This window comes from Haliotis rubra, unplaced genomic scaffold, assembly GCF_003918875.1.
Source record: "Haliotis rubra isolate DU_JTF1 unplaced genomic scaffold, ASM391887v1 Scf343, whole genome shotgun sequence".
NCBI lineage: Eukaryota > Metazoa > Mollusca > Gastropoda > Lepetellida > Haliotidae > Haliotis > Haliotis rubra.
In genome coordinates this window covers 996,196-1,024,011 of record NW_025767017.1, presented here as the reverse complement: position 1 = coordinate 1,024,011, position 27,816 = coordinate 996,196, and the positions used below count along the sequence as shown (strand labels likewise).

Genomic DNA, 27,816 nt, shown 5'->3' with positions numbered 1-27,816 from the left:
AGACTGGTTACTACAGGCTCACCAGATGGTTTTGATCCAGCTGAATTGCATTATTATTTATTGCTTTGCATTAAGACAGTATTTATGTTTATTACATTCCTAAGTGGTTAGTAATCCACTGCAAGTGATTCATAGTGTAGTTTGAAGTTTTCCTACCCGGAAGCTGATAGTGATAGGAACACTGTTAGCCAGTGAAATATTTACCCATTGTTCCACTTCCTGCTGACACTGCGGCTTCTCCAAAATGAAAATTTAAATTTCCTGTCAGTGGGATTGCACTTAAGTAGGCTGTTTAAATTCATCTTTGATGTTGATCCAGTATTTCATATGAGTGATGTGGAAATATTTGTATAAAGGTCATTGGTATTTTCTCGGAAGGATGCATGTCCAATTGTCAAAATGGGAAGCTTTAGTAGAAGTAGAAGTAACAGCAGAATATGATGAAAAAGAAGAAGAAACCAGGGTAACTTCTGCAACAGGAAGCTTGTCAGTGTCCTATGTATGCTAATTCTGTACCCAAATGGAAAAGTTGTATCTTTATGTGAGTTGCCTCCCTTGGTAGTGCTAGGATCTGATGGTAGTGTGTTTGAATCCTGGTTTGATCAAGTGTTCCCTTCCTATTGATTTTCATGGTAAACAGCTACATGTACTAATAGGCTTTCTCCAGTACCTAACCTGCAAAACAGTGATGCAACTGAAAATACCATTACATGCTTATGTTTCTAATTTACATGCCATGGTATGTCACTAGACTTAAGTAATGGCTAATGGAGATGAGGATGACTGCCTAGTGGTGACAACACTGGAGCTGATAACAGTTTGGTTTAATGCTCATGTTGTCAGTCACTGGTTTGTAAGGTCAGGCCCAGGAACTGGTAGATGTGAGAGATTGTATTGTCTTAAGACGACAAGTAAGGAGGTAACAGAAATACAGTTCAGGACAACAGCATACCTCACTCACTCACTCACTCACTCACACACACTCTCTCATTTTGTTGTTTGAGGATGCAGACAAGGATGTAATTACATGTACACTGATACTGCTTCAGAAATCAAAACACCACGTTGTCAGTCTGAAAAATAGCTCATTAATGTCACATGAAAAGTTTTATGTGTGGAGCTTTGACCAATTCTTTACCTTACACCTAGACCTATCAAACACCTTGAAGTGAAAACCGGAATCTCAAAGATGCATGCGTTCTAAAAATGTTACCATTACCCCTTTTTCACATGAAAATATCTATTTCTTACCCTACTGATTGCTCAAGCTTCCATTAGGGTTGGCAGTGCATGTTCTTTTTCAGATGTAAAATCATTACATCTGAATTTTTTGTCGTTAGTTTTTTCCTTGGAATGATGATACTGTTGGTGTTTTGTTTCATCCTTTGACTGCCATGATACAACTAACTTACTGATCAAAGTGAAGTTGAACCAGATACACACCCTCATCGCGTGGATGGAAGGATGTTTCTTCTGTATATTATCGGCTAAAAATAATGGCAATGTTGAACAATGTTGACTCATCGTTCCACTGTGTTCAAGAGCGACTTTACGTGAAGCGTGGGAAATATTTAGAAAATGAGCTTGTTGATGAGAGGCAGAACAACTTGCCAAGGTTTCGCCCATCACTCGATCCATGGGCTATAACCCCTTGGGTGTTCTGGGGCTCAACAGGTTCCCAGCAGCCTCTGAAGCAACTAAACGGATCAGGCTTGGATTGTGTGTCGTTATATAAAGTGGCTTTGACTGTGGCTCATACTATCACCCTCTGGTTTGTTGGGTCGAAACTTGAATATTTCCAGGGCACTATGATCTAGGTAGAATGTTAGTGTTAGCTATTTGAACAACAGAGATTAATCTCCGGGCTATCTGTCAGTGTAACAGCAGGGGTGGAAAAGAACCCGTTGCTCGACGTCCCAGTCCAGTGTTTTTTTCTATTGGGCAAGCCAATTTGTATATCATGGTGTACTGATGTCCAGTTGACTTTTCTATGTTCATTATGTTTCTTATTTAAAAAATTAACAAGAAAATCGCCCAGTATAGTGGGAAAATTATTAGGGCAAGAGATTTTACATGTGCCACTGTACCGAGTACACTAGCAATTTTAAAGTTATTTCCACTCCTGATTAACATTGCCAGTATGTATCGTTTGTAAGCGTTTGTAGGTATACATACATATGCTGTGAGGCTGAATGTACTACTGTGGTACCCAGTCCCCCATTACCTGCCCCTGCCTGTGTAGGGGCCTACTGAGGAACCATGACATACAGATACCTTGGTTATGTATTCCACCCCTATGTAAGACTGTATCTTCTTATAGTGGCATTTAGAAGCTGGTATGATGAAGAGGAACACTTATTATGGATAGACAACTTTTTTATAGCAATAGATGCAACTTTTCGATGTAGATACTGACACTGTTATCAAGCAAATGATCATAAAAAGTGTTCCTCTTTATGTAAGACTGGGTGTTAATTGTGTTTGTTATCCCCCGCCGCCCGTTTAGCTCGAAGCAGGGGATATAGTATTAGGCTCTGCCATTGTCATTTTCAATTGGAATATCTTTAAGAACCGATCGATTCTTTTCATGTTGGAATATCTTAAGAACCGTCAGAACCGGTCACTAGGATTCTTTTCATATTTGGTACCTAGGTTCATTACAGTATAAGAAAGCTCCAAGTCAGGTTTGTGACCTTGACCTTCATTTCAAGTTCACAAGGGGACTTTAACGTTTTACGTGCATGTTACGTAATTTTCAAGGTCATGGCGACACTGAAGATTTCAGCATGTTAACCTGCATGTTAAGCTATCTCAAGAAACGTTCTCAGGATTTTCTTCAGATTTGACACCAAGCTTCATCTAGGGAAGGCACAGGGCCCAGTCAATTTTAGTGACCTTCACATAATTTTCAAGGTCACAGAGACACTTTGAAGATTTCAGCATATTAACCTGCATGTTATGTTTGTCACCGAGATACCTCAAGAACATTCACTGGATTTTCTTCATATTTGACACAAAGCTTCATCCAGGGAAGGCAAAGGGCCCAGTCGATTTTGGTGACCTTCACTTAATTTTCAAGGTCATGGCGACACTTTGAAGATTTCAGCATGTTTAATTGCATGTTAAGATAGTCAGCAAGATATCTCAAAATATATTCACTGGATTTTCTTCATGTTTGACACCAAGCTTCATCCAGGGAAGGCAAAGGGCCCAGTCAATTTTGGTGACCTTCACATAATTTTCAGGGTCACGACGACACTTTGAAGATTTCAGCATGTTAACCTGAAGTGTCAGCAAGATATTTCAAGAACGGTTCACTGGATTTTCTTCATAGACTTTCAAGACTTCCCTTGAATGTTTTTCAATAAGCAATTTCTTTAATACTAATTTTGCATATTACTATTTTGTGTTTGCATATTTCATTCATATCAAGGGTCTGGTCCTGTCTTGAAAATATGTGTTTCATGTTTGTCACTGTTTGAACAACTAAAGAGCAAGATATCAAGACCCGGGTTGACTGGTCCTGCTTTTTCTGTTGACATATAATATTCATCTTAAACTTTCATTACTTTATAAGTTTGATTTGATAAGTTTGATTTGATAATTTGCGGCGGGGGATTATGTCACCTTAGTGACAATGCTTGTTTATTTGTTGTTTAATGCTACACTTATGGGATTGTTAATTGCAAGAAGTATGGTATATAACTATGTTATAAATAAAGAATATTATATGTAAGCTATGTTAGGGTGTAAGTATCAGGATATGAATGTTATCGGTTCATTTGATGATATGATGAACCCAGGGGTGGAAATAACCCATTGCCCGACGTCTGAGTCCAGTGTTTTTTTCTGGCGGGCAAGCAAATTTGTATATCACACTGTATCGGTGTCCAGTTGAGTTTCAAATGTTAATTATGTTGTTTATTTAAAAAATCAGCAAGAAAACGGTCGGTATAGTGGGAAAATTTTCAGGGCAAGTGACTTTACATGTGCTACTGTACCGGAGTACACTAGCAATTTTAAAGTTATTTCCACCCCTGTGAACCCCACATGTGACATGATGTTAATGATTAGGAATATGGTATATATCTTACTGTATGTGATATTGGGCTGATTGTAAGGAATATGGTTTATAAACCTCACTCTATATGACAGGTTGTTGATTATAAGGAATATGGTATATAAACCCCACTCTGTATGACAGGGTGTTGATCCTAAAGAATATTGTCTATAAACCTCACTACAGATGACAGGGTGTTGATTATCAAGAATATGGTAAGCTGGCGGTGGCGCCAGACACTGATGGACTTCCAGCACCGGGGAATACAGTCTCAGACAGCATGAGTCATACAGAAGAAGATACCTCTGTGCCTCAATCTTTGGCAAACTTGCAGCCAGCATCCCCAAAGTTTAAAAAATCGGACATTGCGGTTACGGAATGAGTGTGGATTGTTTTCTGAGAGGAACATAGTAACCCAGTCCCTGTATGCTGTTCTATTGGCGGCGACGGCGGTTGGCCACAAGCCGGTGTGCATGCCTTGGTGCCGTGCCAGGCATACACTGTCATACATTCATGGTGTCTGCACTGTACAGACAGAAATAGTCCTGCTGCTTTCTTTATAGCATGTGCTTCACTTTTCATTGCCATTTGTTTTTCATGGGTTTGAAATATGATATTTCTTTTGTTTATTTAACTTAAATTTATTTGTCATTCCGTGATGATGGTCTCAGTCTGGAGTAGACTTTTCTCAGTTAAACATGAGTTTTCTTGCTGTAGGTGTAGGTTTAGTGTGTTTGGTTACATTTACCGGTACTGGAGTTAATACCTGCCAGGTTTCAGGGTCAGGAGGTGTGAAGTCTGTACCTAGACTAACGCTTATGTCTCTTCAATATGTATAATTTTGGTGAGAAGAAATAATTCCTTTTAAATCCAAAGGGAGCCCCAGTTGTTGGGAGAACCTGTATGAATTTAGTCGTGCTTCATTTAGGGCTTTAGCACTGCAGAAAGATCAAGGCAGAAGGGAAAAAAATGCGATTTAGAGACTGAGACTAATATTATCCTATGCTTGTTGTAAGGGAGAATAAGCTGCTCACTGTGTGTGAAGTGACTGGTTGGTATTGCATCCCAATGGTATATATGTGTATTGAACAAGCAGCACGGATCATCTCTGATCTATGCCAATCTCTTCTGGTCGTGTCCAGATTTGGTTTGCTTGTTACTTGCAGCCCACTCAATCAACCACTGAAAACAAGCAACAAACCTGCCAACTCGCCCATCCACCCACCCATTCACTCATTTGCTAATCCATTCGCCAACTCCTTCATCCATCCACTCACTTAACCATTCACTCAACCACTCAACCACTCACTGAACTCCACACACAATCGTTTCTAGGTTTGTCAACACCATGCCAATGCAGACCTCGTCTGAGGTCAGTGTTATGCCAGAGATCCAGGTTTAGTTTCCAGTATTGTACAATATGAGGACACCCCTCTCTCCCCCCTCATTAATTTCTTCATGACAATCTAGTCAGCTTGTAGAAGTAAAGTTAAGTCAGAGCTGAATCAAGCTCAGTTTGACTATCTACTTGACAGTTCTGATGGAACAGCTTGACCTTGAGCTATGATCATATTTCCTTCGGAATAGGTAAGCAGCCCTAAGGTGTACCTGTTTCTCCACTACAGACTGGAGAGCAAACTCCCCGATGGGCTAGAGCATTCTGCCATTATTGTGCGATAAACTGTCATCTCTCCTCTGTGCAGATCTTGGCATCAGTCCAAAGCTGTGTGTTTAGTGATGCACACTCTTCTGGCTATTTCCTCTTTGAGTGCACATGAAACCAGCATCTTCAGTTGTCTTTGAGTCTTGCTGGCAATGAAGGGAGCACCTCATGACCTAGCCCGTCTCCAGGCCCTAGAGACTTAAGTATTCATGGAGTCTATCTCAAGTCTAGAATGATTGCTCAAGTCTAGATTGCCTCACCTCTTAAGTGAAGATTTGTTCCGTGCTCCTTTTGGAGTTTATTTATATTTTTAAACAAGATATCTATATTTCTGGAACTAATCTCCGTTTTTGACGAATAGAATTGTCAGAGGCTGAGGAGGAAGCACTTTCCCTTTTTGAGATGTTCAGGGTTTGAAAGATGTTTAATAATACTTTAAAAAAGTTTTGTTGAATTTGTTTTGACTGTTATTTTTTCTTTGCTAGTTTTGTTGGGAGGATGTTGATTGCTATACATTGCTGGAAAAATGAATTGGAAAGATTCCAGAGTTTGCAGAGCAAAGTAATTCAATATAAGATCTACTCCAAGGGTTCGGAATGACACACACACATGCTCATCAGAAGGTTGCGTCTTTCTTAGTTCCTGTGGTTGGAGATGAAATGGGAGGAATGTATGTCATGGGTTATTATTGGGATGGAGATGAGTTTCCACTGACCTATGTCATGGTGATCTGCCATATACTTCAACACAGATGGCGTCTGCTTACAAGGATTCTTTAAACTGGAAGTTTGAAATTGCGGCGTTTTTCACTCTGAACAAAAAAATTATTAATCAATCTTGGTCTCTTGTTTGACATGGAATGAAGAAGTGTTTAGCAGTTGATATTAGAAGAAGATCTATTAGTTTTGAAGACTTTTATTTGTATTTACTTAGAAAAGTTTATTTCTTCATGTCATACAGTTTCACATATTTAGCCAGAATTAAAGACCCATGCTTGTTGTAAGAGGAACATATTGGGCTTGGGGTGGGGTGGGGGGTGGGGGGGTCAGGCTTGCTGACTTCACTGATACATGTCTGTGTCTCTCCATTGAGTTAATAGTTGCCCATGATGTCATTGGCTGGATTTTCTAATCCTGACTGGGGTGGTGAAGTAGCCTAGTGGTTAAAGCATTCGCTCCTCGCACCGAAAACCTGGGTTCCATTCCCCTACATGGTAATCTCCTGGGGTGATGTTGCTGGAATATTGCTAGAAGCAGCATAAAACTTCACTCACTCACTTACACACACTTTCTCTCTCCCTCTCTCTTTCTCTCTCTGATCCTTACTTGATTATTTCAATCATTTCTAATTCAGCTGTTGTATACAACTTGGCATTGTACCTGAGGCTTGTGTTTAGTGATGGTGTTCCTGTCCTCTATGGCAGGAGTCCAATAACTAGAGATTGTGAACAATGTCCACCTATGATGGTGATATCTGTTGATTGTGATAGCGATATCTGAGTAATCTGTCTGTTGTGATGGTGATATCTGTCGATTGTGATAGCGATATCTGAGTGATCTCTGTCTATTGTGATGGTGATATCTGTCTATTGTGATGGTGATATCTGTTGATTGTGATGTGATATCTGTTGATTGTGATGGTGATATCTGTTGATTGTGATGTGATATCTGTTTATTGTGATGGTGATGTCTGTTTATTGTAATTGATATCATTCTATTGTGTTTGACCCGTGAAGGTCCGGGTTAGAATGACCTTCAGTAACCCATGATTGTCGTAAGAGGCGACTAACGGGATCGGGTGGTTTTCGGTTCCCAATTACGCAGATCGATGCTCATGCTGTTGATCACTGGATTGTCTGGTCCAGACTGGATTATTTCCAGACCGCCGCCATATAGCTGGAATATTGCTGAGTGCGGCGTAAAACTAAACTCACTCACTCATTCACTATAGTGATTGATATCTTTCAAATGTGATGGTGGGATCAGTCAGTTGTGATGCTGCTGCTTTTTCCATAATCTACTATCAGATTTTTATGTGTCATTTTCTGCATAATCTGATGTCAGTATCTGTTTTTCTCCATGATTTTGCCTGGTGCAATGTACAATCTATATTTCCCGATACTGTTTTCATGGGACTTAATTTTAATCCGTGTTGTGTCTGGTTCCAGGTACGAAGGCGTGGAGAAGATGTTGTTGATAGGGATCGAACAAGCCCGCAATCTGATGGCACTTGCTTTCCCAGAAGGAGGCCATGTGTAAGTATGATGTCTGATGCTGAGAAGTGACTGGTTGGTATTGCATCCCAATAGTATATATGTGTATTGAACAAGCAGCACGGATCATCTCCGATCTATGCCAATCTCTTCTGGTCGTGTCCAGTTTTGGTTTGTTTGTTACTTGCAGCCCATTCAATCAACCACTGAAAACAAGCAACAAACCGGCCAACTCGCCCATCCATCCACCCATTCACTCATTTGCTAATCCATTCACCAACTCCTTCACTTACTCGCCATTCCTTCATCCATCCACTCACTTACCAATTCACTCAACCACTCACTCAACTCCACACACAATCGTTTCTAGGTTTGTCAACACCATGCCCGTGCAGACCTCGTCTGAGGTCAGTGTTTTGCCAGAGATCCAGGTTTAGTTTCCAGTACTGTACAATACGAGGACACCCCTCTCTCCCCCCTCATTAATTTCTTCATGACAATCTAGGTCAGCTTGTAGAAGTAGAGTTAAGTCAGAGCTGTATTAAGCTCAGTTTGACTATCTACTTGACAGTTCTGATGGAACACCTTCACCTTGAGCTATGATCATATTTCCTTCGGACTAGGTAAGCAGCCCTGAGGTGTACCTGTTTCTCCACTACAGACTGGGGAGCAGACTCCCCGATGGGCTAGAGCATTCTGCCATTTTTGTTCGATAAACTGTCATCTCTCCTCTGTGCAGATCTTGGCATCAGTCCAAAGCTGTGTGTTTAGTGATGCACACTCTTCTGGCTATTTCCTCTTTGAGTGCACATGAAACCAGCATCTTCAGTTGTCTTTGAGTCTTGCTGGCAATCAAGGGAGCACCTCATGACCTAGCCCGTCTCCAGGCCCTAGAGACTTAAGTATTCATGGAGTCTATCTCAAGTCTAGAATGATTGCTCAAGTCTAGATTGCCTCACCTCTTAAGTGAAGAACTTTTCCGTGCTCGTTTTGGAGTTTATTTATATTTTCAAACAAGATACCTATATTTCTGGAACTAAGTGTCTGTTTTTGACGAATAGAATTGTCAGAGACTGAAGAGGATGCACTTTCCCTTTTTGAGATGTTCAGGGTTTGAAAGATGTTTGATAATACTTTAAAAACGTTTTGTTGAATTTGTTTTGACTGTTATTTTTCTTTGCTAGTTTTGTTGGGAGGATGTTGATTGCTATACATTGCTGGAAAAATGAATTGGAAAGATTCCAGAGTTTGCAGAGCAAAGTAATTCAATATAAGATCTACTCCAAGGGTTCGGAATGACACACACATATGTTCATCAGAAGGTTGCGTCTTTCTTAGTTCCTGTGGTAGGAGATGAAATGGGAGGAATTCATGTCATGGGTTATTATTGGGATGGAGATGAGTTTCCACTGACCTATGTCATGGTGATCTGCCATATACTTCAACACAGATGGCGTCTGCTTACAAGGATTCTTTAACTGGAAGTTTGAAATTGTGTCGTTTTTCACTCTGAACAAAAAGATTATTAATCAATCTTGGTCTCTTGTTTGACATGGAATGAAGAAGTGTTTAGCAGTTGATATTAGAAGAAGATCTATTAGTTTTGAAGACTTTTATTTGTATTTACTTAGAAAGGTTTATTTCTTCATGTCATACAGTTTCACATATTTAGCCAGAATTAAGGACCCATGCTTGTTGTAAGAAGCACATAATGGGCTTGTGTGATTGGGTTTGGATGGGGGTGGGGTGTGTGTGTGTCAGGCTTGCTGACTTCACTGATGCATGTCTGTTTGTCCCCATTGAATTAATCCTGGGGTGGTGAGGTAGCCAGTGATGGTGTTCCTGTACTCTATGGCAGGAGTCCAACAACTAGAGATTGTGGGCAATGTCCACCTCTGATGGTGATATCTGTTGATTGTGATAGTGATATCTGAGTGATCTGTCTGTTGTGATGGTGATATCTGTTGATTGTGATGGTGATATCTGTAAATTGTGATATGATATCTGTTTATTGTGATTGATATCATTCTATTGTGATTGACCGGTGAAGGTCTGGGTTAGAATGAGCCTTCAGTAACCCATGCTTGTCGTAAGAGGCGACTAATGGGATCGGGTGGTCAGGCTTGCTGGCTTGGTTGACACATGTTATCGGTTCCCAATTGCGCAGATCGATGATCATGCTGTTGATTACTGGATTGTCTGGTCCAGACTCTATTATTTACAGACCACTGCCATATAGCTGGAATATTGCTGAGTGCGGCATAAAACTCACTCACTCACTCACTCACTCATTCACTATAGTGATTGATATCTTTCAAATGTGAGGGTGGGATCAGTCAGTTGTGATGCTGCTGATTTTTCAATAATCTATCAGATTTTTATGTGTCATATTCTGCATAATCTGATGTCAGCATCTGTTTTTCTCGATTTTGTCTGGTGCAATGTACAATCTATATTTCCTGGTACTGTTGTCATTGGACTTAATTTTAATCTGTGTTGTGTCTGGTTCCAGGTACGAAGGCGTGGAGAAGATGTTGTTGATAGGGATCGAACAAGCCCGCAATCTGATGGCACTTGCTTTCCCAGAAGGAGGCCATGTGTAAGTATTATGTCTGATGCTGGAAACTGGCTGAAGCATCATTGGTGACTGGACCAGTCCAACTAATCAGTCATTGAAATTGATCTGTTTTTTATAGTTTTGCACTTATTAAATGTTTGATTCAGCAAGCCTAAAGATAACTCAACACATGTACTTGCTTCAGTGTTTTGATGTTTGTCATCATCAAACCAATCAGGCGTAAGCTCCAGGACAACAAAATCGTTGCCCCAAACATTGATATTGTTCCAATATTGAATCCATACAGTTCTGATAAGTTATTGGCACCCATAAGTTATGGATTCATATGCATTCATCTATCTGCCCCTGTCATACACCATTATCTGACTGCATAGCAATCTTTTATCTAATAAATCTGCCATCTGGAATATTTTATGGTGGGTATCAAAAAGTGAGCAAACTACTATGAAGTTTCTGACTTGTAAGTTCTTTTCTGAGTTTGTGTATCTTGTAAACGTCTACATTTATTTGGAATGATGTTGAAATAAACAACCTTGAGAGACTCAACAGCTTCAGGGATTGTCTTCATCAGAGACTGTGTGCTTCAGAGCTTGACAGAGATTGTCTGAGATTGTCTGATATGTCCACCCGATGAGAAGGCCCGTATGATATATATTCCTCTGTTTACATCAAGGGAAATGTGTTATTTGCATGAAAAGTGCCCAAATTGAACTGGATGGAATTCCAGGAATTTATGTGAATTTAACGAGTGTAGATGAATCCGGCATGTAATGCACACATTTCATGGCCACCCACATGGACGCAGCTCAGAAACATGACAAATTGCATCGCAGTGGCTCAACTGTGAAATGACTTCAGGTGATAATGAGCTGGCAGTCATACATTAACTAGACTCTGCAAACTATTTTGTTTTGATTTTGCCACACAAGATGTGAGTGGTATCCTCCTCCTTGGTTTCTGCTGAATGAGGGAGATACTGATTTGCGAGTCTCTGGAAGGAATGAGAAAACCCTGTTGTACAGTATGAAAGTTATATTCATCACCTACAACAATGCTCATATCATTCCCAGTTGCACCTCACCGCCTCCGTGGTGTAGTGGTTAGAGCGTCCGCCCGGAGAGCGGAAGGTTGCGGGTTCGATCCCCGACCGCGTCATACCAAAAGACGTTAAAATATGGTACTTGTTGGTCCCTGCCTGGCGCTCGGCATTAATGGGTACAACAAGGACTGGTCGGCTCGGAGTCAGTATAATGTGTCTGAGTCGGGTATTCATGCTTCACTGCGGCATGGTATCTCAGAGAGATAGCACTATAAAACCAGCTTCAGTCTGGGCTAGTACACGCCGCCGCACATACACATACACACGTATGCACATCGATATATAAGCGAAATATTCTCAAGCATGACGTAAAACCCGATTTCACCTCACCTCACCCAGTTGCACCTCCAAAATTGTTGGTGTGCAGAGTTACCTCCCTTTGTTGTAATCTGCTAGTTGTTTTTTAAGCACTGGCTTCCCTGCCCATGGCTGATTTTTATAGCAGGAATATTTCTGACTGTGGTTTTGAACTGCATTTACTCACTAACAAGCTACAATATTTTGTACTTAGACAGAAATAAACTGACCCCCTTTTTTAGAGCTGCTATCCTCTTTGTCCCTCCCAGTTTGATGATAATATTCTTGGTTTTCAGATGTATTAAAGCTGCACTGTTGCCACACAACATGGAGACGTCGTGGAAGACGAAGACGCTACCAGATCTGAAGAACACCAAATTTGCTGAGACATTTCGTGTGATCCTGGCAGAGCAGAAGTTGTCTTCCAAGACGCTACAGGTTAACGTGTGGAGTGTACACCCCACGAGGGAGGAGGAGTGTCTGGTGAGTGCCACAGAAATGAGCTGTGTCAGATTCCATTGATGGAAACTTTTCCTTTTTGAAATTTATGAAAATACATTTGCACGCAGATGTAAAATCTGTAGCATTGATAAACATAGAGATAGGATCATTGTTTGAGTTCTTCATATTTTCATTGAGTTTTTTGTCTTATACTATTTCATGCAAAATGTTTTGCCCTTTGATACCTGTTATTGTTTGGTTTTGTGATGTTTAGTTTTCATCGGCATAATTTATAATTCATGTCTCAGAAATTCTTTGAAAATGCAACTTGTTCTGTTGACAGGGCTGTGCTCAAGTGAGTCTGGCTGATTTCGACCCGAAGGAAGTGTCTACTCGATGGTACAACATTTTAAGTTTTAAGTTCATGCAGTCCGACTTAAGGACAGGAACAAAGAAATCAAGTGAAGCCAGTCAGCCATCATCCAGCAGTACGCTCAGCTCAGACGACACACGCCACTCCTCCAGCCAAACTCTCACACAGGTAACACTTTACTTGTGGGGATTATGACATCCATTACTGCCAGGTTGTTTGCATGTTTACCTCACTCACCGTGGGTTAAGTGCTGACTTGTGCTAGATATTGTCATGGGTTTGAATTCCAAAAATGATCACCAAAGATATGTGGACTTTTCATGGTACCTCTTTGTGGATAATCACAGATAAGCAAATATTCCTTCTTGTTTTACATGCATCTGGATGTTCTGTTTTTCCAGAATGGGGTATTTTTGGCTTGATACATTCTGTGTATGTTCAGCCAGACCTTACCCAAGACAGGAACATTATTTTTCATTTCGGACATGTGTTCTATTTCAGAGAGAATCATCAGACAGAGTAACACAGCTCCTCGAAGCTTCTTCAGCCAAACTGCGTAAGTCGTCTCTGCCGTGATGAGAAGCCAGTCCTGGATGTTGTCGTGAAGGAGGCCAGGTAGGTGTGCTAAATGTGATGGTATATACAATATATAATGCAGTATGCAATATTGGATGATGTATGCAATATTTAATAGTCTATTTCATGATGTGTTCAATGCAAGATGATGTGCGCAATGTAGGACAGTGTGTGCAAAGTAGAAAAGTGTGTGCAGTGTAGGACAGTGTGTGCAATTTAGGACAGTGTGTGCAGTGTAGGACAGTGTAATGTAGGACTGTGTAGGACTGTAATGTAGGACTGTGTGTAGGACAGTGTGTGCAATGTAGGACAGTGTGCAATGTAGGACAGTGTGTGATGTAGGACAGTGTGTGTAATGTAGGACAGTGTGTGTAATGTAGGACAGTGTGCAATGTAGGACTGTGTGCAATGTAGGACAGTGTGTGCAATGTAGGACTGCAGTGTAGAACAGTGTGTAATGTAGGACTGTGATGTAGGACAGTGTGTTGTGTAGGACAGTGTGTGTAATGTAGGACAGTGTGCAATGTAGGACAGTGTGTGCAATGTAGGACAGTGTGTGTAATGTAAGACAGTGTGTGTATTGTATGACGGTGTAATCTGATGTGTATTATATATAAGTGTGGCCTATTTCAGTCACTTCAAGTCTCCCCATCCTGCCGTGTCTTCAGTGAAGGAAGAGAGCAGCGATGAGTCGACCATCATCTCCTCACAGACCTCCACCCTTACAAGGAACCAAGGTAAGCACACACTCGGCACGTCTCTGCTTTCAGTCCCAGAACAACGCAAGACATTCCATGCCCAAGATCATCTACATAGTGTTCTGTGCCTGAACTGGGCATGCATGGCTCGGTCTGATTCACTATCGTTCATAGTGCAGAGTTGTGTCCCTTGGCCACTAAGTGCTTGTCAGGCTGAATGCCTGGTTTGATTCCACACATGGTACAATGTGTGGAGCCAGTTCCTGGGGATATTGCTGGAATATTTATGAAAGTGACTCACTCTCGGAGTCCTACAAGACTAGTTTTACCTCTGATCAGGAGGCATGGGCTGTTAAATATATGACAATTACCTCTGACCACAGGTCCTGAGGATATGGCCAGCCACCAAGATAGGGAGACAAGCCCACGTCTGGCTGGATTTGGGGAAAACGATGATGAGGACGATGAAGATGATGAAGATTTGGAGGAAGAAGATGAGAAGGTAACAGTCGAGCTTCATGATATTAGACTTTTATCACAGGTATTAACTGTATACAAGGGAGAATTAAGTCTATTCACAGGCTTTTAGTATAGTTTTAGAAGTATGAATGTGTTTGTTTCTGAGGAAGCTGCAGGAAAATAATTTGTGTTTTGCCGAAAAGTGGCCCCTAATTTCTTTTTCAATTAATAGCCACAACATTTTTTTGTAACTGCTGTTCGTTAGAGGGATGAATATTGCATATAAATCTTTTTATGCAAACTCAAAGAAAAACCATGTATCTTTTGGTATCTTACCGTGGCCATGTTAGAATGTGTTTGGTTTTCATTGATTTGTAACTGCTGATCTGGAAAAGCTGAAGTTTAACTCTTTTTTGAGTTTAAGGCCAATTACACCAACCAATATAAAATGGTATTGGCATCAGTCTGTTTGTGCTCTCTACTTCAGGACTACAATGAAATGATGCAGGAGGTTCTTGCTGAGCTGGAAAACATTGAAAACCTGGACGACCACTTCTCTGAGTCGGATGAATCTCTACATGTCAAAACCTGTGATGCTGAGACGAATACCGAAGGAGATTATTTGGTGAAAGAAATCAAACGGAGGCAACACAATCATCACATTCGAAACAGCACCATCCGTCGGTCACAGACATTCTCACCGGCATGCAGACAACAAGCGCCAGGCTATGTGTGCAAGGTGCGTAACTGTGGAAAACGTAGGACAAGAGTTGTCTCCCCTTGCTGTGCTGTTTGTAAAGGAGTTTTTGATGAATGGATTAATTATGGGTGAAAACTTCTTCATGAGAATGTATTTAATTAATTTCTGTTCAATGAAATGGGGTGATTTTCCTTTTCATGCAAAGATTTGTTAATGTGAAAATCAATTTCTTGTTTTTCAGCTCAATCGTAGTGACAGTGATAGTTCTATGCCACTGTACAAACGAGGGCCATTCCAGAGAAATGCATTGGAGAGAAGAAGTCTTCGATGGAAAGGCAAGGTATGATAGACAACATTTTGACACAATTCAACCTTTCTGTGTCCAAAATCTTGCCCATATATCCATTATAAAGTATTACCAGTGGAAATTATTTATAGAACTGAGTAGGAGTATCCAAGTGGTTAAGGCATTGGCTTGTCACACTGAAAACCTTGTTCCCCATCTAAGTAAGTGAGTGAGTTTAGTTTTACCCCACACTCAGCAATATTCCAGCTATATGGCGGTGGGCTGTAAATAATCGAGTCTGGACCAGACAATCCAGTGATCAACATCATGAGCATCGATCTGCACAATTGGGAACCGATAACATGTGTCAACCAAGCCAGCGAGCCTGACCACCCGATCCCGTTAGTCGCCTCTTACGACAAGCATGGGTTACTGAAGACTCATTCTAACCCGGACCTTCACGGGTTTGTTCCCCATCTAAAAGATCAATGCTATGATCATCCATTTATAGTCTTTGTTAATGTACTTATTATTGTGTATTATTGTGATACCACTTTGCTATGATACTATTTATCATTGATTTGAATACTTCCATTCATGGTGACCACCGCCATACAGCTGGAATATTGCTGAGTGCGGTGTAAAACTAAACTCACTCACTCACTCCTTTCATGGTCATAGCATTTTGATTCCATTCCCATCAAATGAGTTTTCTAATGTGTACTTGTAAGTCATGACTGTTGTTGAATCTTCACTATAACTATTCTGCTGAGGTAATTATACCCCGCTATAAAGTAACTTAGCCTGAAATTATATAGTGCTGCTTTCTTCATTCTGTCCGTCAATACCTCCTTCCAAACTTTGTCGGATATATCAACTTAAAGTTTACATGCTAGGTTCACCAAACTTCACACACATGTTAATCATTACCCATTGATGTTTGCCTTTTGCTATTTTAAAGTTTTACAGAAATTGTTTTGTTTATTGTTTCCATGGAAACATGACTTGGTAAACCACTGTGCAAAATGTGTTTGAATGGTTACCTGGCCACACTCACATCATCATAGTCAACTATTTCCATGTCCCAAAGTGAGGAAATTGTAGGGGTATGTCATCGAACTGTGCTCACTTCTAAACTTGTTTCTATATGTTCTTGGGCTGGAATATACTGTTGATCATATTCATCCAATATTACGGATGCTTTATTGTTTTCCTTGATAAAACAAACTGGTTGGCATTTTTTATTCTGCACCTCCTCACGATGTTTCAGTCGTCCTCGTCCTCCGCCCACCTGAACCCAAGGACGTCCTTGGACCTGGAGCTGGACCTGCAGGCCTCCCACGTCAAGCTGTCACACCTCAACGATGAAATCACACGCTTAAAAGAACTGAAGCGACTTATGGAGGAGGCCAAGTCAAAAGGTATTTGATGGAATCTGTACCCACGTTCCTTCCCATGGGCAAAATATGTTAAGCCATTTCTGGTGTCCCCGCCGTGATATTGCTGGAATATTGCTAAAAGCGGCGTAAAATCAAACTCACTCACTCACTCTACCATTCACTCATGCTATCAACCACTAGTTTACCCATCCCAGAGTTGATTATTTACAGGCTGATTAAACAGGGATACCAGCAAGGATTTGAAGATTTATTGATTTGCTGAGACACTATGTTATGCCCTAAAATCATGATTTATCTGCAGTGTGCCTTTAACCTGAATGCACTTTCTCCTCCAGGAGCCACAGAGCTGCCCAATTGGTTGTCTGACGATGACCAGCTGCAGAAGCTGCTGTCTGATGCTGAGAAGTTGGTGAGTTCAAACAAGTGACTGATAAGAAGTATGACAACAATTTAGGCAGTTGAGAGTCACCTTTACAATTTGACATACCTTAGAGTATCCAAAGACTTGCCAGAGCAAGGCTTGTCAATAGTATGTTTTTGGTTTGGTGGTCCTGCTGGAGATCATAGATCACAGTAGATCATCAGTACCCCGTTGACTTGTCCCATGGAGATTAAGGGTAAAACTGGAGATGAAGCTCCATTGTTCACTGGGGCCACGGTTGGTCCAGTCATGTAAGGCACCTATGTAATGCTCTGCAAAGGTGATTCTGTGGTATCCGAAACCATGGTGAATCACAGAATCACCCTGATCATGTCTCTGGATGCGTTGGAATCGCACCAGCTCATTTGTTTCATGGAAGTGGTGAATGTCTCAGACCTCCATTACTTTGGGATTCATTGTTCATCACGCTTACATGCCTTGACTAAAGTAGTGGTCACTCTCATTCCATAACTGTTTGCCCACATGCACAAAGCAATCTTAGTGACTGTCTTAATTTAAAGTTAAATTGACTTTGAGCAGTTGGGTCGTGTCCACACTCCCTCAGCGTTTATTTCATCTGGAAGGCAGGATCTGATCATATGTCACATCTTAAGCCTTTCATTCAACAATTTGCATTTTTTGTCATCATTTGGAGACTGGACACATCTAACAATATTGTCACTCTTATGTATGAAGACTTATTGTCATACTCCTCAATATCAAAGTTGTAGGATCATAGATTTATAATTTACAAGTCCAGTCACATGATTGGCTGCTGAGTAATGCCGAGTCGTTACTTTCTTCAGCAGAGTGTGCGAAACAGTTTAGGGAACTGTCTTCCCCAAGACAAGTTTTTTGACGTCTCAATGTCTTCTTCTGTTACCTCCTGAATAAACTTCCATAGACTCCTTCCTCATTATGCTATGTTCATTACAGAAACTGGGAATTCTACGACATCATGTAAGATTTTGATTGGTTTAATCCTGCTGTCAGTTGACCAATCAGCATGATAGCATGATGCTAATGCATAGTCTAACCCCAGTTTAACCCCTGCCCTCTCATATAGCATGTGTTTGTTTAACTGAAACATATAGTGACAAGAAGACTAGCTTGTGTAGTAAGTATTGGATCAGCTGAACTCTACAAAAGCTTGAAAATGGGAGTACTGAGAACACAGTTTTGCAGAAAATGCAACAACTTTTTCCTTAGAGTAGAAAATAGCAACATATTGTCATTGACCCATTTGACATTGACATGAAATATCAAAATTGTTAAAGAAGTTGTCTTTGTACCCAAAAAAATATTTCTTCATAATCTTGTCAATGTTGGCTAATTTAATTAAAACGGTAATTTACATTTACAGAAACACCACAATGCACAAGGTGTGTTGTGGGTTTGTATCACTTGTAGTTGTTTCCAGTTTGGCAAGTTAAATATTGTCTTCTTTGTATGGTGTTCCATTAAGCAGGTTATTAAAGTCTGTTGCAGTTTTTGGTATACATGTAGTGTATAGTGTAGGTATGCATATGTTGACATTTTCAATGCTCCGTTTTGCCTGTTTATGATCTCCTTTGTATCTATAGACAGTCAAGCCCATATCTTCTAACAATGCTCAACTTTGTCATAAATGCACCCCTTGTTCAGAAGAACATCCTCCTTGAGGTCATCTTGGGGCTCTTTATGTAGAACTCTGTCTCTCATCATTAATGACATAGCTGGAATATTGCTGACTGGCAAGCAGCAGCTTTCACTGTCATGATAAAGTCTATTAACCAACTTCCTCACCACTCACACCTGATTTCGATTCTGTTCTGACCTTGAATAGAGGCTGTGGGGTAGCCTAGTGGTTAAAGCGTTCGCTCATCACGCTGAAGGCCGGGTTTGATTCACACATGGGCACAAAGTGTGAAGCACATTTCTGATGTGCCCGCCATGATATTGCTGGAATATTGCTAAAAGCGGCATAAAACCATACTCACTCACTGACCTTGAATCTTACAAGCAGGAACCCTACTGCCAGCTATTCACTTGAATCTCACCAGACCTTGATGTGCCAGGATGTCCCTCAGTCTTTACAGCTACAACCTGCTCTGCTTCTGATTCTTGTCCTGTGCCGGAGTCTGCAGATCATGTTCTCTATCTGATTCAGTTCTCACTGTTACATGTTTTGTGAAAATAATTCTCCGACTCCCTCAGCATCTGTTCTGAGCTTGTCATTATTCCCAACTTTCTGGGTCAGATGTGTCAGTTTGTCTTCATTCGAATAATCTGAGATCAAACTTGAAGGACACTGGTGGGAGTGTCATGTCATCTTGTATTTAGTTGTACAGGAACCAGTAAAGAAAACCCAGTGAAGATTCTGGGTTTTAATTGGTCCCTAGCATCTGATGCTGGTCATAATAGGGAACCAGATTGGTCAGACTCTGTGACTTGGTAGATTCCGTGTCATTGTACTTCATTGGCGTATGACCGCCTCCGTGGTGTAGTGGTTAGAGCGTCCGCCCGGAGAGCGGAAGGTCGCGGGTTCGATCACCGACCGCGTCATACCAAAGACGTTATAATATGGTACTTGTTGGTCCCTGCCTGGCGCTCGGCATTAATGGGTACAACAAGGACTGGTCGGCTCAGAATCAGTATAATGTGTTTGAGTGGGGTGTTCATGCTTCACTGTGGCATGGTATCTCAGTGGGCTAGCACTATAAAACCAGCTTCAGTCTAGTACTAGTACAAGCAGGCACACATACACATACACACGCACGCCGTCATATATGAGCGAAATATTCTCAAGCACGACGTTAAATCCAATTTCACCTCACCTCACCAGTGGCATGTGTTGATGCTCACAATGTCAATCACTTGATTGTCTGGTCCAGGCTGCTGTGAAAGCTGGAATATTGCTGACTGCAGCATTAAAAATCTAACAAACTAATGAAAACGTTGATGTATTTTCAGTTAGAAGCCCCTTCATTCATCTTTAATAACACATTAACTTCGTGTCTTGAACATATTGTTTGCATGAAAATGAGAATTTGCATATGAATTTCAGAATCATCTTGCATAAAAATAGGGTAAACCGTTTCTTAGATTATCTTGGTTATGTGTTGGTTGTGAGTGTGTATAATGTGATGTATCATGACTCTTGCATCTTTATAGACACTATACAGTATGCTGAATATTAGCTGAATATTTGTCTTATACAAATTAGCCTTGCTTTGTGTCAGACAGAAGTACTACTTTTACTGCATGTGTGTTCGAGGATGCTATTGTTTTGCCTCTCATCAGGCAGTGAGACTGATAGTTCTGGAGATAGCATTTGGTTTCTGTTTGCAGGCATGAATATTTTATGTCAGATTATGTACAACGATACAAGAACACTTGGTTTTATTAGTGAACATGAAATATGTAGAGGATTGATAGGTTATTGACAGTATTATAACAAAGTATAGGTCATGTTGAAAGGAGTAGTGCTGTGTTGTAGTGGTGGTCCGATTAATTGAAATAATCGAAGATTGGTCGCAGTGACTAAACGACCAAGCAATCGATCATGTTTTCTTATAATCTATACTACACTGCTATACTGAATCTAACAAACCCTAGTAGAAGATCGCGTCAGCTAACCTTTTGAATTGACCAATCAGACCACAGCTTACCAAATCGTGAAAGTTAACATTCGCACACACCGTTTGAATTTTTACCTTGAAAATGTGTGTAATCAAACGATTCCAAATACTATAATTTCAACACGATCGCTTCCGAGTGATACACATGTTGGGCTCTATTGTTCACATCAGTGAGTAAACTCTTGCTGAAAATTGCATTTTGTCTTTTATTAAAGGACGTCACCTTGCGGAAATATAACCTAATAGTAACCATGTCATCAAAAACACCAAAGCGAGCACACTGTCAATTGCATCTTGTTTCATTTGCATGTCACACTTAAGCCTAAATAGTAGCCATTTTCTGATTGGTTAATTCCATTCGGCTGTCTCCCGTTTGATTGGATGGTCATAGGTTGCACAAAGGTTATCTGACACGACCTTCTACTAGGGTTTGTTAGACTCAGTATATACCAGTGAATAATACTGAGCCTAAGTTTACTTAGACTGGGGGTAGGATTGGAGTCAGGTGGTTGGATGTGAATATGAGAGTCAGGGCTAGGATGGTAGTCAGGTGGTTGTACTAATAGTTAGCCTAAAGGGTAGTCTGTCTTGCATGGAATGTATTTGTCCCAGGTTTGATTCTCATCATTGTTTTTCTATGGGTCTTCCAGTTATTGTAGCATATCACTGAAGTTATGGCCCTTGGTTGTTACAGGATCTGATCATGCTTTTGAACCCCAGATTAACTCATACCATTATATAGGGGCACACATCCACATTAAACTTGTCATCTGTTACATTACTAACTTGTTCATGTAGTGAGCTACAAGTCTGTAGCATTTCCAGGGCCGATAAAGATGTGGCAAGCATAACTGCCACACTTTAACATATACTTACAGCAATTGTAGCTAGGGATCAGCCTGTCACTAGGAAACTGGAGCTCGACTCAGTTACATGTAACAGTAAACAAGACCACATGGTTCTAAAAGTTTATATTTTCGCAATAATCATTTGGGCTTAGAAGATTGCATCCAACCAGGCTCGTAGTTGGGATCAGTTGCCAGTCAGTTGAAGTGAGTTACCTCCCTTGACTCCAAGTGTGAATGTTAATGTATTCGTCATATGCAGTTGTTATGTGAGTTTTATATCTGTGGAATTTGAATGGCAAAGATTTAGGTCATGTTGCTATTGACAACCATGTCAGCAAGTAGGTCATTCATTCATAAGCGCATAGTATTGAGCTGTCAAGATTGATGTCAGTGCATGATTGATTCACACCAAGCATGACTTTGATCTTTAACATGCCCCATCATACTGCCTCAAGGTTAATACATGTTCTAGAGTCAGTACAGCACACTAATAGCCCTGGAGCATGTATATTCTTCTTGAAAGCTATTTGTGTTATCTTTGAACTAGTTTTAATGGTTTGAAGCAGGTATCTAATAGTTTTATAATGAAGATGTTTTGGAGTTGGACAACTTGTAGACTAAACTTCAGTGAAATGCATTACCCATCAAAGTGTACATCAACATGTGGAATTTGCTTGCAGTGACCTAGTTATTGCTATGAACAATATGTATGGCCTATTAACACTAATCTGGGCCTGAGGGGAATAGTTGAGATGTTTGGCATGCCGGATTATGACCCGATCATTGTACTCCACAGAATGTTGACGTGAACGACCTTTCAAGTAATGTATGCTGTTTGTTTGTAAACACTGCGGGAATGTGTGTCATACATATACTGACTGACATGACAGATAGCATGGTCCATGCATGGTATGAAAACTGTGTACTGTTCGTCACAGTCTAAACAATTGTTGTTAAATATGAATTATTTCCGAATATATATATATATGTGTATAATTATGTATAATTCTGAATAATATATTTTAATGTTGCTGTTGTATTTATATATATGTATCAGTATATTAAAAGCTAGGTATTAGTTGTAATATTTATCTAGTATAATTGTAATCTGTCTGTAAGGTGTTTTGTTAAGTTAATTTATTTAAATGGCGGCTGATATTTTGTGATCCGGTGTGTCCGTGATCCTTAACACCCTGGATCTGCTGGCTCCTAAGTTTAAAATGACTTTAGTTTGGTCCATTTGTCTGCACAATACCTGTTTTATGAGTTTTACAATACTGAATGAACACAGTGATATTTCTCCTTCATATAGCTGTGATATAAGTGAAATGGTATTCATGGTTTCCTGGGGCGGTGGGGTATTCTAGTGGTTAAAGCGTTGGCTCGTCACGCCGAAGACCCGGGTTCGAATCCTCGCATGGGTACAATGTGTGAAGCCCATTTCTGGTGTCCCCTGCCGTGATGTTGCTGGAATATTGCTAAAAGCGGCGTAAAACCAAACTCAGTCAGTCAGTCATGGTTTCCTAAAACTAGCCATTTTGAATTTCTGGTTTACAGAAACCAAAAGGCGTAGTGTGGGTAAACTGCGATTCGTGAACCGCTGTGAATTTATCTTAATCGGACTCACAATTAATATGCCAAATTGATTGTAATTAAGACATTCCAATGATTTCCTGCAATGATGTTAAGTGACCTGTATTGAAGGGAGCCAACTCTTGTACTCCTCTCCTAAGATGATGCAGGTGCTAATGAATGGCTCAAGGATGGATATTCTTCAGTTAAAGCTAATCCTTTACTTCTTTTGCAGAGTCAAAAGAAGACGTCAAAGAATGTGTCTAAGCAAGATCGTCGTGCCCAGCAGCTCATGAAGAAGGTCACAAGAGATGTACAACGCATGCGTAGAGGAAGTCAGCAGTGTAATGCCATCAACTTCAGGTAAAACTGATCAGCGAGTTACATGGTCATTTCTTTTGGGGGTCTAAGGTAGTGAAAGCCCTTTTTACACCTGGACATATGTCCAAAAACAAATCAGTATTCTACTACATGTGACACAAGGTTGCTCCTGTTCAGAAACCATTAGAGAGATAGCAAGTGAAATGTGTCTTCAAGAATGTACATGAAGATGAAAGCATGCCTTCCACCCCTGCCTAGATCTAGAGTTGCACGTTATAGCAAAGACATGTTGATTAGAATACATCTTGTTGGTTGTTGTCCCAGTTTGGGACGAGCACTTGATTTCAGTGGACGTTTCTTGAACGGCAGGGGTGGCAGAGTCTAAAACATTGGAGTTTGAAGTGCAGATGTGGCGGCCAGAAACTAATGGTCCTGGGTTTAGGTTTGATCTGGTAATACTGCTAGTGTCAGCTATGTGCATCTGCTTGTGGGTTTCACTGAATTGTTGAGTATCTAACTCTTTATTTGCTGGAGGGGCTGTTGGTTAGTTTAGTGGTTAAAGCGTCCGCTCGTTACACCGAGAACCCGGGTTTGATTCCCCATATGGGTACAATATGTGAAGCCCATTTTTTGTGTCCCCTGCCACAATATTGCTACAAGCGACGTAAAACCATAATCACTCTTTTGCTAGAGGTTTCCTCCGTCATCAAACTGCTTGTATTGACAGTACTGTTGCATATGCATGTCAAGTTTCAGATGAGCACACTTTGATTTGAGTTTGAATATTCTGATGCCGTTAGTATCAAATATTAGAAGAAATGAAAGTGATAGGACAGTGAAACATGTTATAAACATATTGCCAGGGAAACCTTGAATATTTATGTTGATTTCTTGCAGAGAAAAGATGGCGTTTTTCACAACAGTCAACATGAAGGTGCCTGTCATACCCTGTGAAACAGCCACAACGGACGACAGACTGGAGGAATTCCTCAACGATGACAGAGTTGGAGAAGAAGTCTGATTGCTTTACCAAATGTCCATTTGTGAAAGAAGTCATAAGTTGAATTACCTGCACCTGAGGAAGTCGTCAGCACTGAGAGACATTTACGAGCTGCCTGGCATCCGTGAACTGGTTGGACAGAACACAGGCACAGTTTTGCTGTTCACACCAATGGTTGTACTGATGGTGAGGTAAAGCTTGTGGAAGTCACGGAACAAGAATGTGACCACGTAACAGCTAAGTGGAAAAGAGAAAATCACAGCTATGAAGATCGTGTTGGTGACATGATCTTTGAAGACAAATGCCATGTGGCCATATGGCCATGTTTGATACTCATATGATCAACAGTACCATATTTGGTAGTCATGTGATCAGAAGTACCATATTTGGTAGTCATGTGATTAGCAGTACTTACATGATCTGAGGAAATGTTGGCAACTAATTTTCATGGAAAGTTTACAATCTAAATCATTTTCGATAATTTTACTTCGTTTTTCACGCTTATTTTTTATAATACATGAATGCCTTGTCATGTCAGTATTGAACAGAAAGAAATATACCTCTAAATTTCTTCCAAAAAATCAAGTTGAAATGGAGACAAGCCTTCCAATTTGTTTTTAGGTGAGTGGTTGTGTTTCATTTTCATGATCAGCATTATACAACCAGTTCATCATTCGAAGGGCTAGAACATTATCAGAATATTTTTTCAGTATTACTACTGGATGTGAAAATGAAGCTCAAAAAGTATTTTCTAAATTTTGTATTCTCATTAAATTTTATATGATACCACTTGCAGAAAGAATGAAGAACTGTTGTCGTGGAAACGATGAACTGGTATTGATGACTAGATACTGCTTCAGGATACACGTCTTAACTGACAGTGGTTGACATCAAAAGATTGTATTCAGTATTTCCCTGAAGGTATATATATTGGCTATATGTATACTATATTCAGTTCTTTCGAAGGAAAGATTGTTGATTACGCAAAAACTAAGTTTGCAGTTGTCTTTCTCCTATAAAAGTGAATTTGTTGCGGTGAATTTTGGTTTATGAATATTCATATATAAATGAATGTCTCAGTTAAATCGTGCAATTTAGTTCGAGTTAATAATATTGTAGCTTTCCGTACCTGTTATAAGTCAGCACTCTGAAGCTTCAGTGGTTGTAATCGTAATTGTCTCAGTAGCAAGTTGAACTGAAGCCCAGGTTGCCATGGTTACTTAGTAATAGGACTGACAGGACACTGGGAATGGTATGTGTGCAGTGGCATTGTTCCATCTTGGAATCGATGTTGGCTTGACTTCGTACAATATGGCTGTCCTCTCAGAACATGATATTATGAATCTAAGGCATTTTAAATTAATTTATTTGGTGTATGGATCTGCCTACCCACCAAATTTTCAAATGTGGCCTTAATAAATTTTAGAAAATTGTAATTTTTAAGCGCCAGTTTTTAACCAAGTTTTATTATGGACAAAACTTCAAAGAAGGGCATTAGGCAAAGGGAGGTAACTCATTTTACTTTTCATGACGACCACTTTTTATTACATTTCAGCTTTCCTTTTTCAACTGATACTTTCAGGCAATGAATTTGTAAAATGTTCTTGCCAATGATTCTGGAAAAGAAACATTTCTTATTTTTTCGTACAATGCCTCAGCCAGGTAATTACTGTTGAACTAAAGATGCTTTGAGGATCTTGACAGAAACTAAGTTTCTGTTTGTGGATGAACTTCATGTGGGAAACAATAGAATAATTTCCTCCAATATTCTGGTGCCATGGATACAGAGGTTTTTAAATTTTTAACCTGTTTTCGATTACCAGCATTTTTGTAGTAACTTCTGAAACTTTCTGTTCCTGGGTTGAGTTGTAAGGGTTCTTTGTCAAAGGTGTTTTTAGAATGTTGATTATAAACACTGTGAATATGAATGCTGGTGTTACTATGGCAATACTGAAATCTGCGTCCATATTTGGTGATGACGATATATGTGCATGTGATAACTTGTGATATCGCAGTTTTTACATTTTACCAGTGACGTGAAAGCTTGCTGGCAGTATCTGTACAGCATCAGTGACTCTTAATATGTTATCCTACTCAACTTTTGGTAGGGATGCTCAGTGTCCAGGGAGGGGAGAAGTCTGACCAGATGTATGGAGATCTTCACATGCAAGTAGGATGTCAATTAGGCATGGAACCAACATATATTGAGCTTCGTTTCAAAGCTTGTGAAAGCCGGGAGACAACAATTCAATTTATACATTGGATATTATGAAACAAATCTAAACGTGTTAGATCCAGTTCAAATTGCATCCAGGGGCGGTGGTAGCTTAGTAATTAAAGTGTTCGCTCGTCACGCCGAAGACCCGGGTTTGCTTCCCCACATGGGTACAATGTGTGAAGCCCATTTCTGGTGTCCTCCTCCATGATATTGCTGGAATATTGCTAAAAGTGGCGTAACCCTACACTCACTCAAATTGCATCCAATTTGTACATCATCTCCAAACACCAAAAAATTCAGATTTAGCCTCTACCTTGACATTTGAAATATCCCTATGAAATGTTGAATAGTATATATGGAATAGTACAAAATGTGTATGTTACATATTTTGTAGATATATAACAATCGTATGCTTGAACGTGTGTGGTGTTTGTGCTGCACAAACCATGCAATAGGAACATTGTGTTCGTTGATTTTATTCCAGAAAACTCATTAACGGAAGATCTACATGACGAGGCTTGGTCTCGTCTGTTAAACATGGTTATTAGATTTTTGTACGATATGTAAATAAAAAGGATCTACTTAGTGAGACAATACATGCATGCCAAAGTCTAACTGTATATAGTCTATTGTAGAAACAGGAATATTTGGTTACTCCTGCCTGTGATCATATTTATTTCTCATAGAGCATATCCACATTGTATTAGTATCATCATCATCATCATCATCATCCATCGTCTGTCTATAGTCATTGTGTGTATAGTATCTATCGCCATCATGATATTGAATATTGTATACATTTTCATAGAATCATCCGTCATACTCAACATTATGGTATCGCCCACTTGTGTCAATATTAACCATGTTATACATAACACGCCATATGATATTTGATAGCGTATTTTATATGATAACTCATCGGGAAGGGTGGGGACGTTTGTCGTGAAACACGATGATGACAACCACTCTGATAAC

At 40.1% G+C, this 27,816-nt stretch overlaps 1 protein-coding gene across 1 annotated transcript in view; it reads left to right on the top strand.

Annotated features, from left to right (window-relative positions):
• LOC124284719 (protein WWC2-like) overlaps nucleotides 1-24,890 on the top strand; it is an 89,845-nt gene extending 64,955 nt beyond the window's left edge. Inside the window, exons 13-25 of the mRNA XM_046720825.1 lie at nucleotides 7,891-7,977; nucleotides 12,206-12,392; nucleotides 12,694-12,891; nucleotides 13,224-13,297; nucleotides 13,932-14,035; nucleotides 14,380-14,498; nucleotides 14,943-15,194; nucleotides 15,397-15,495; nucleotides 16,712-16,862; nucleotides 17,177-17,250; nucleotides 18,199-18,222; nucleotides 23,538-23,665; nucleotides 24,521-24,890. Coding sequence (XP_046576781.1) covers nucleotides 7,891-7,977; nucleotides 12,206-12,392; nucleotides 12,694-12,891; nucleotides 13,224-13,297; nucleotides 13,932-14,035; nucleotides 14,380-14,498; nucleotides 14,943-15,194; nucleotides 15,397-15,495; nucleotides 16,712-16,862; nucleotides 17,177-17,250; nucleotides 18,199-18,222; nucleotides 23,538-23,665; nucleotides 24,521-24,644 — 1,621 coding nt within the window. The 3' untranslated portion in view covers nucleotides 24,645-24,890. The remainder of the gene's footprint in view (nucleotides 1-7,890; nucleotides 7,978-12,205; nucleotides 12,393-12,693; nucleotides 12,892-13,223; nucleotides 13,298-13,931; nucleotides 14,036-14,379; nucleotides 14,499-14,942; nucleotides 15,195-15,396; nucleotides 15,496-16,711; nucleotides 16,863-17,176; nucleotides 17,251-18,198; nucleotides 18,223-23,537; nucleotides 23,666-24,520) is intronic.
• Nucleotides 24,891-27,816: the final 2,926 nt, after the last annotated feature.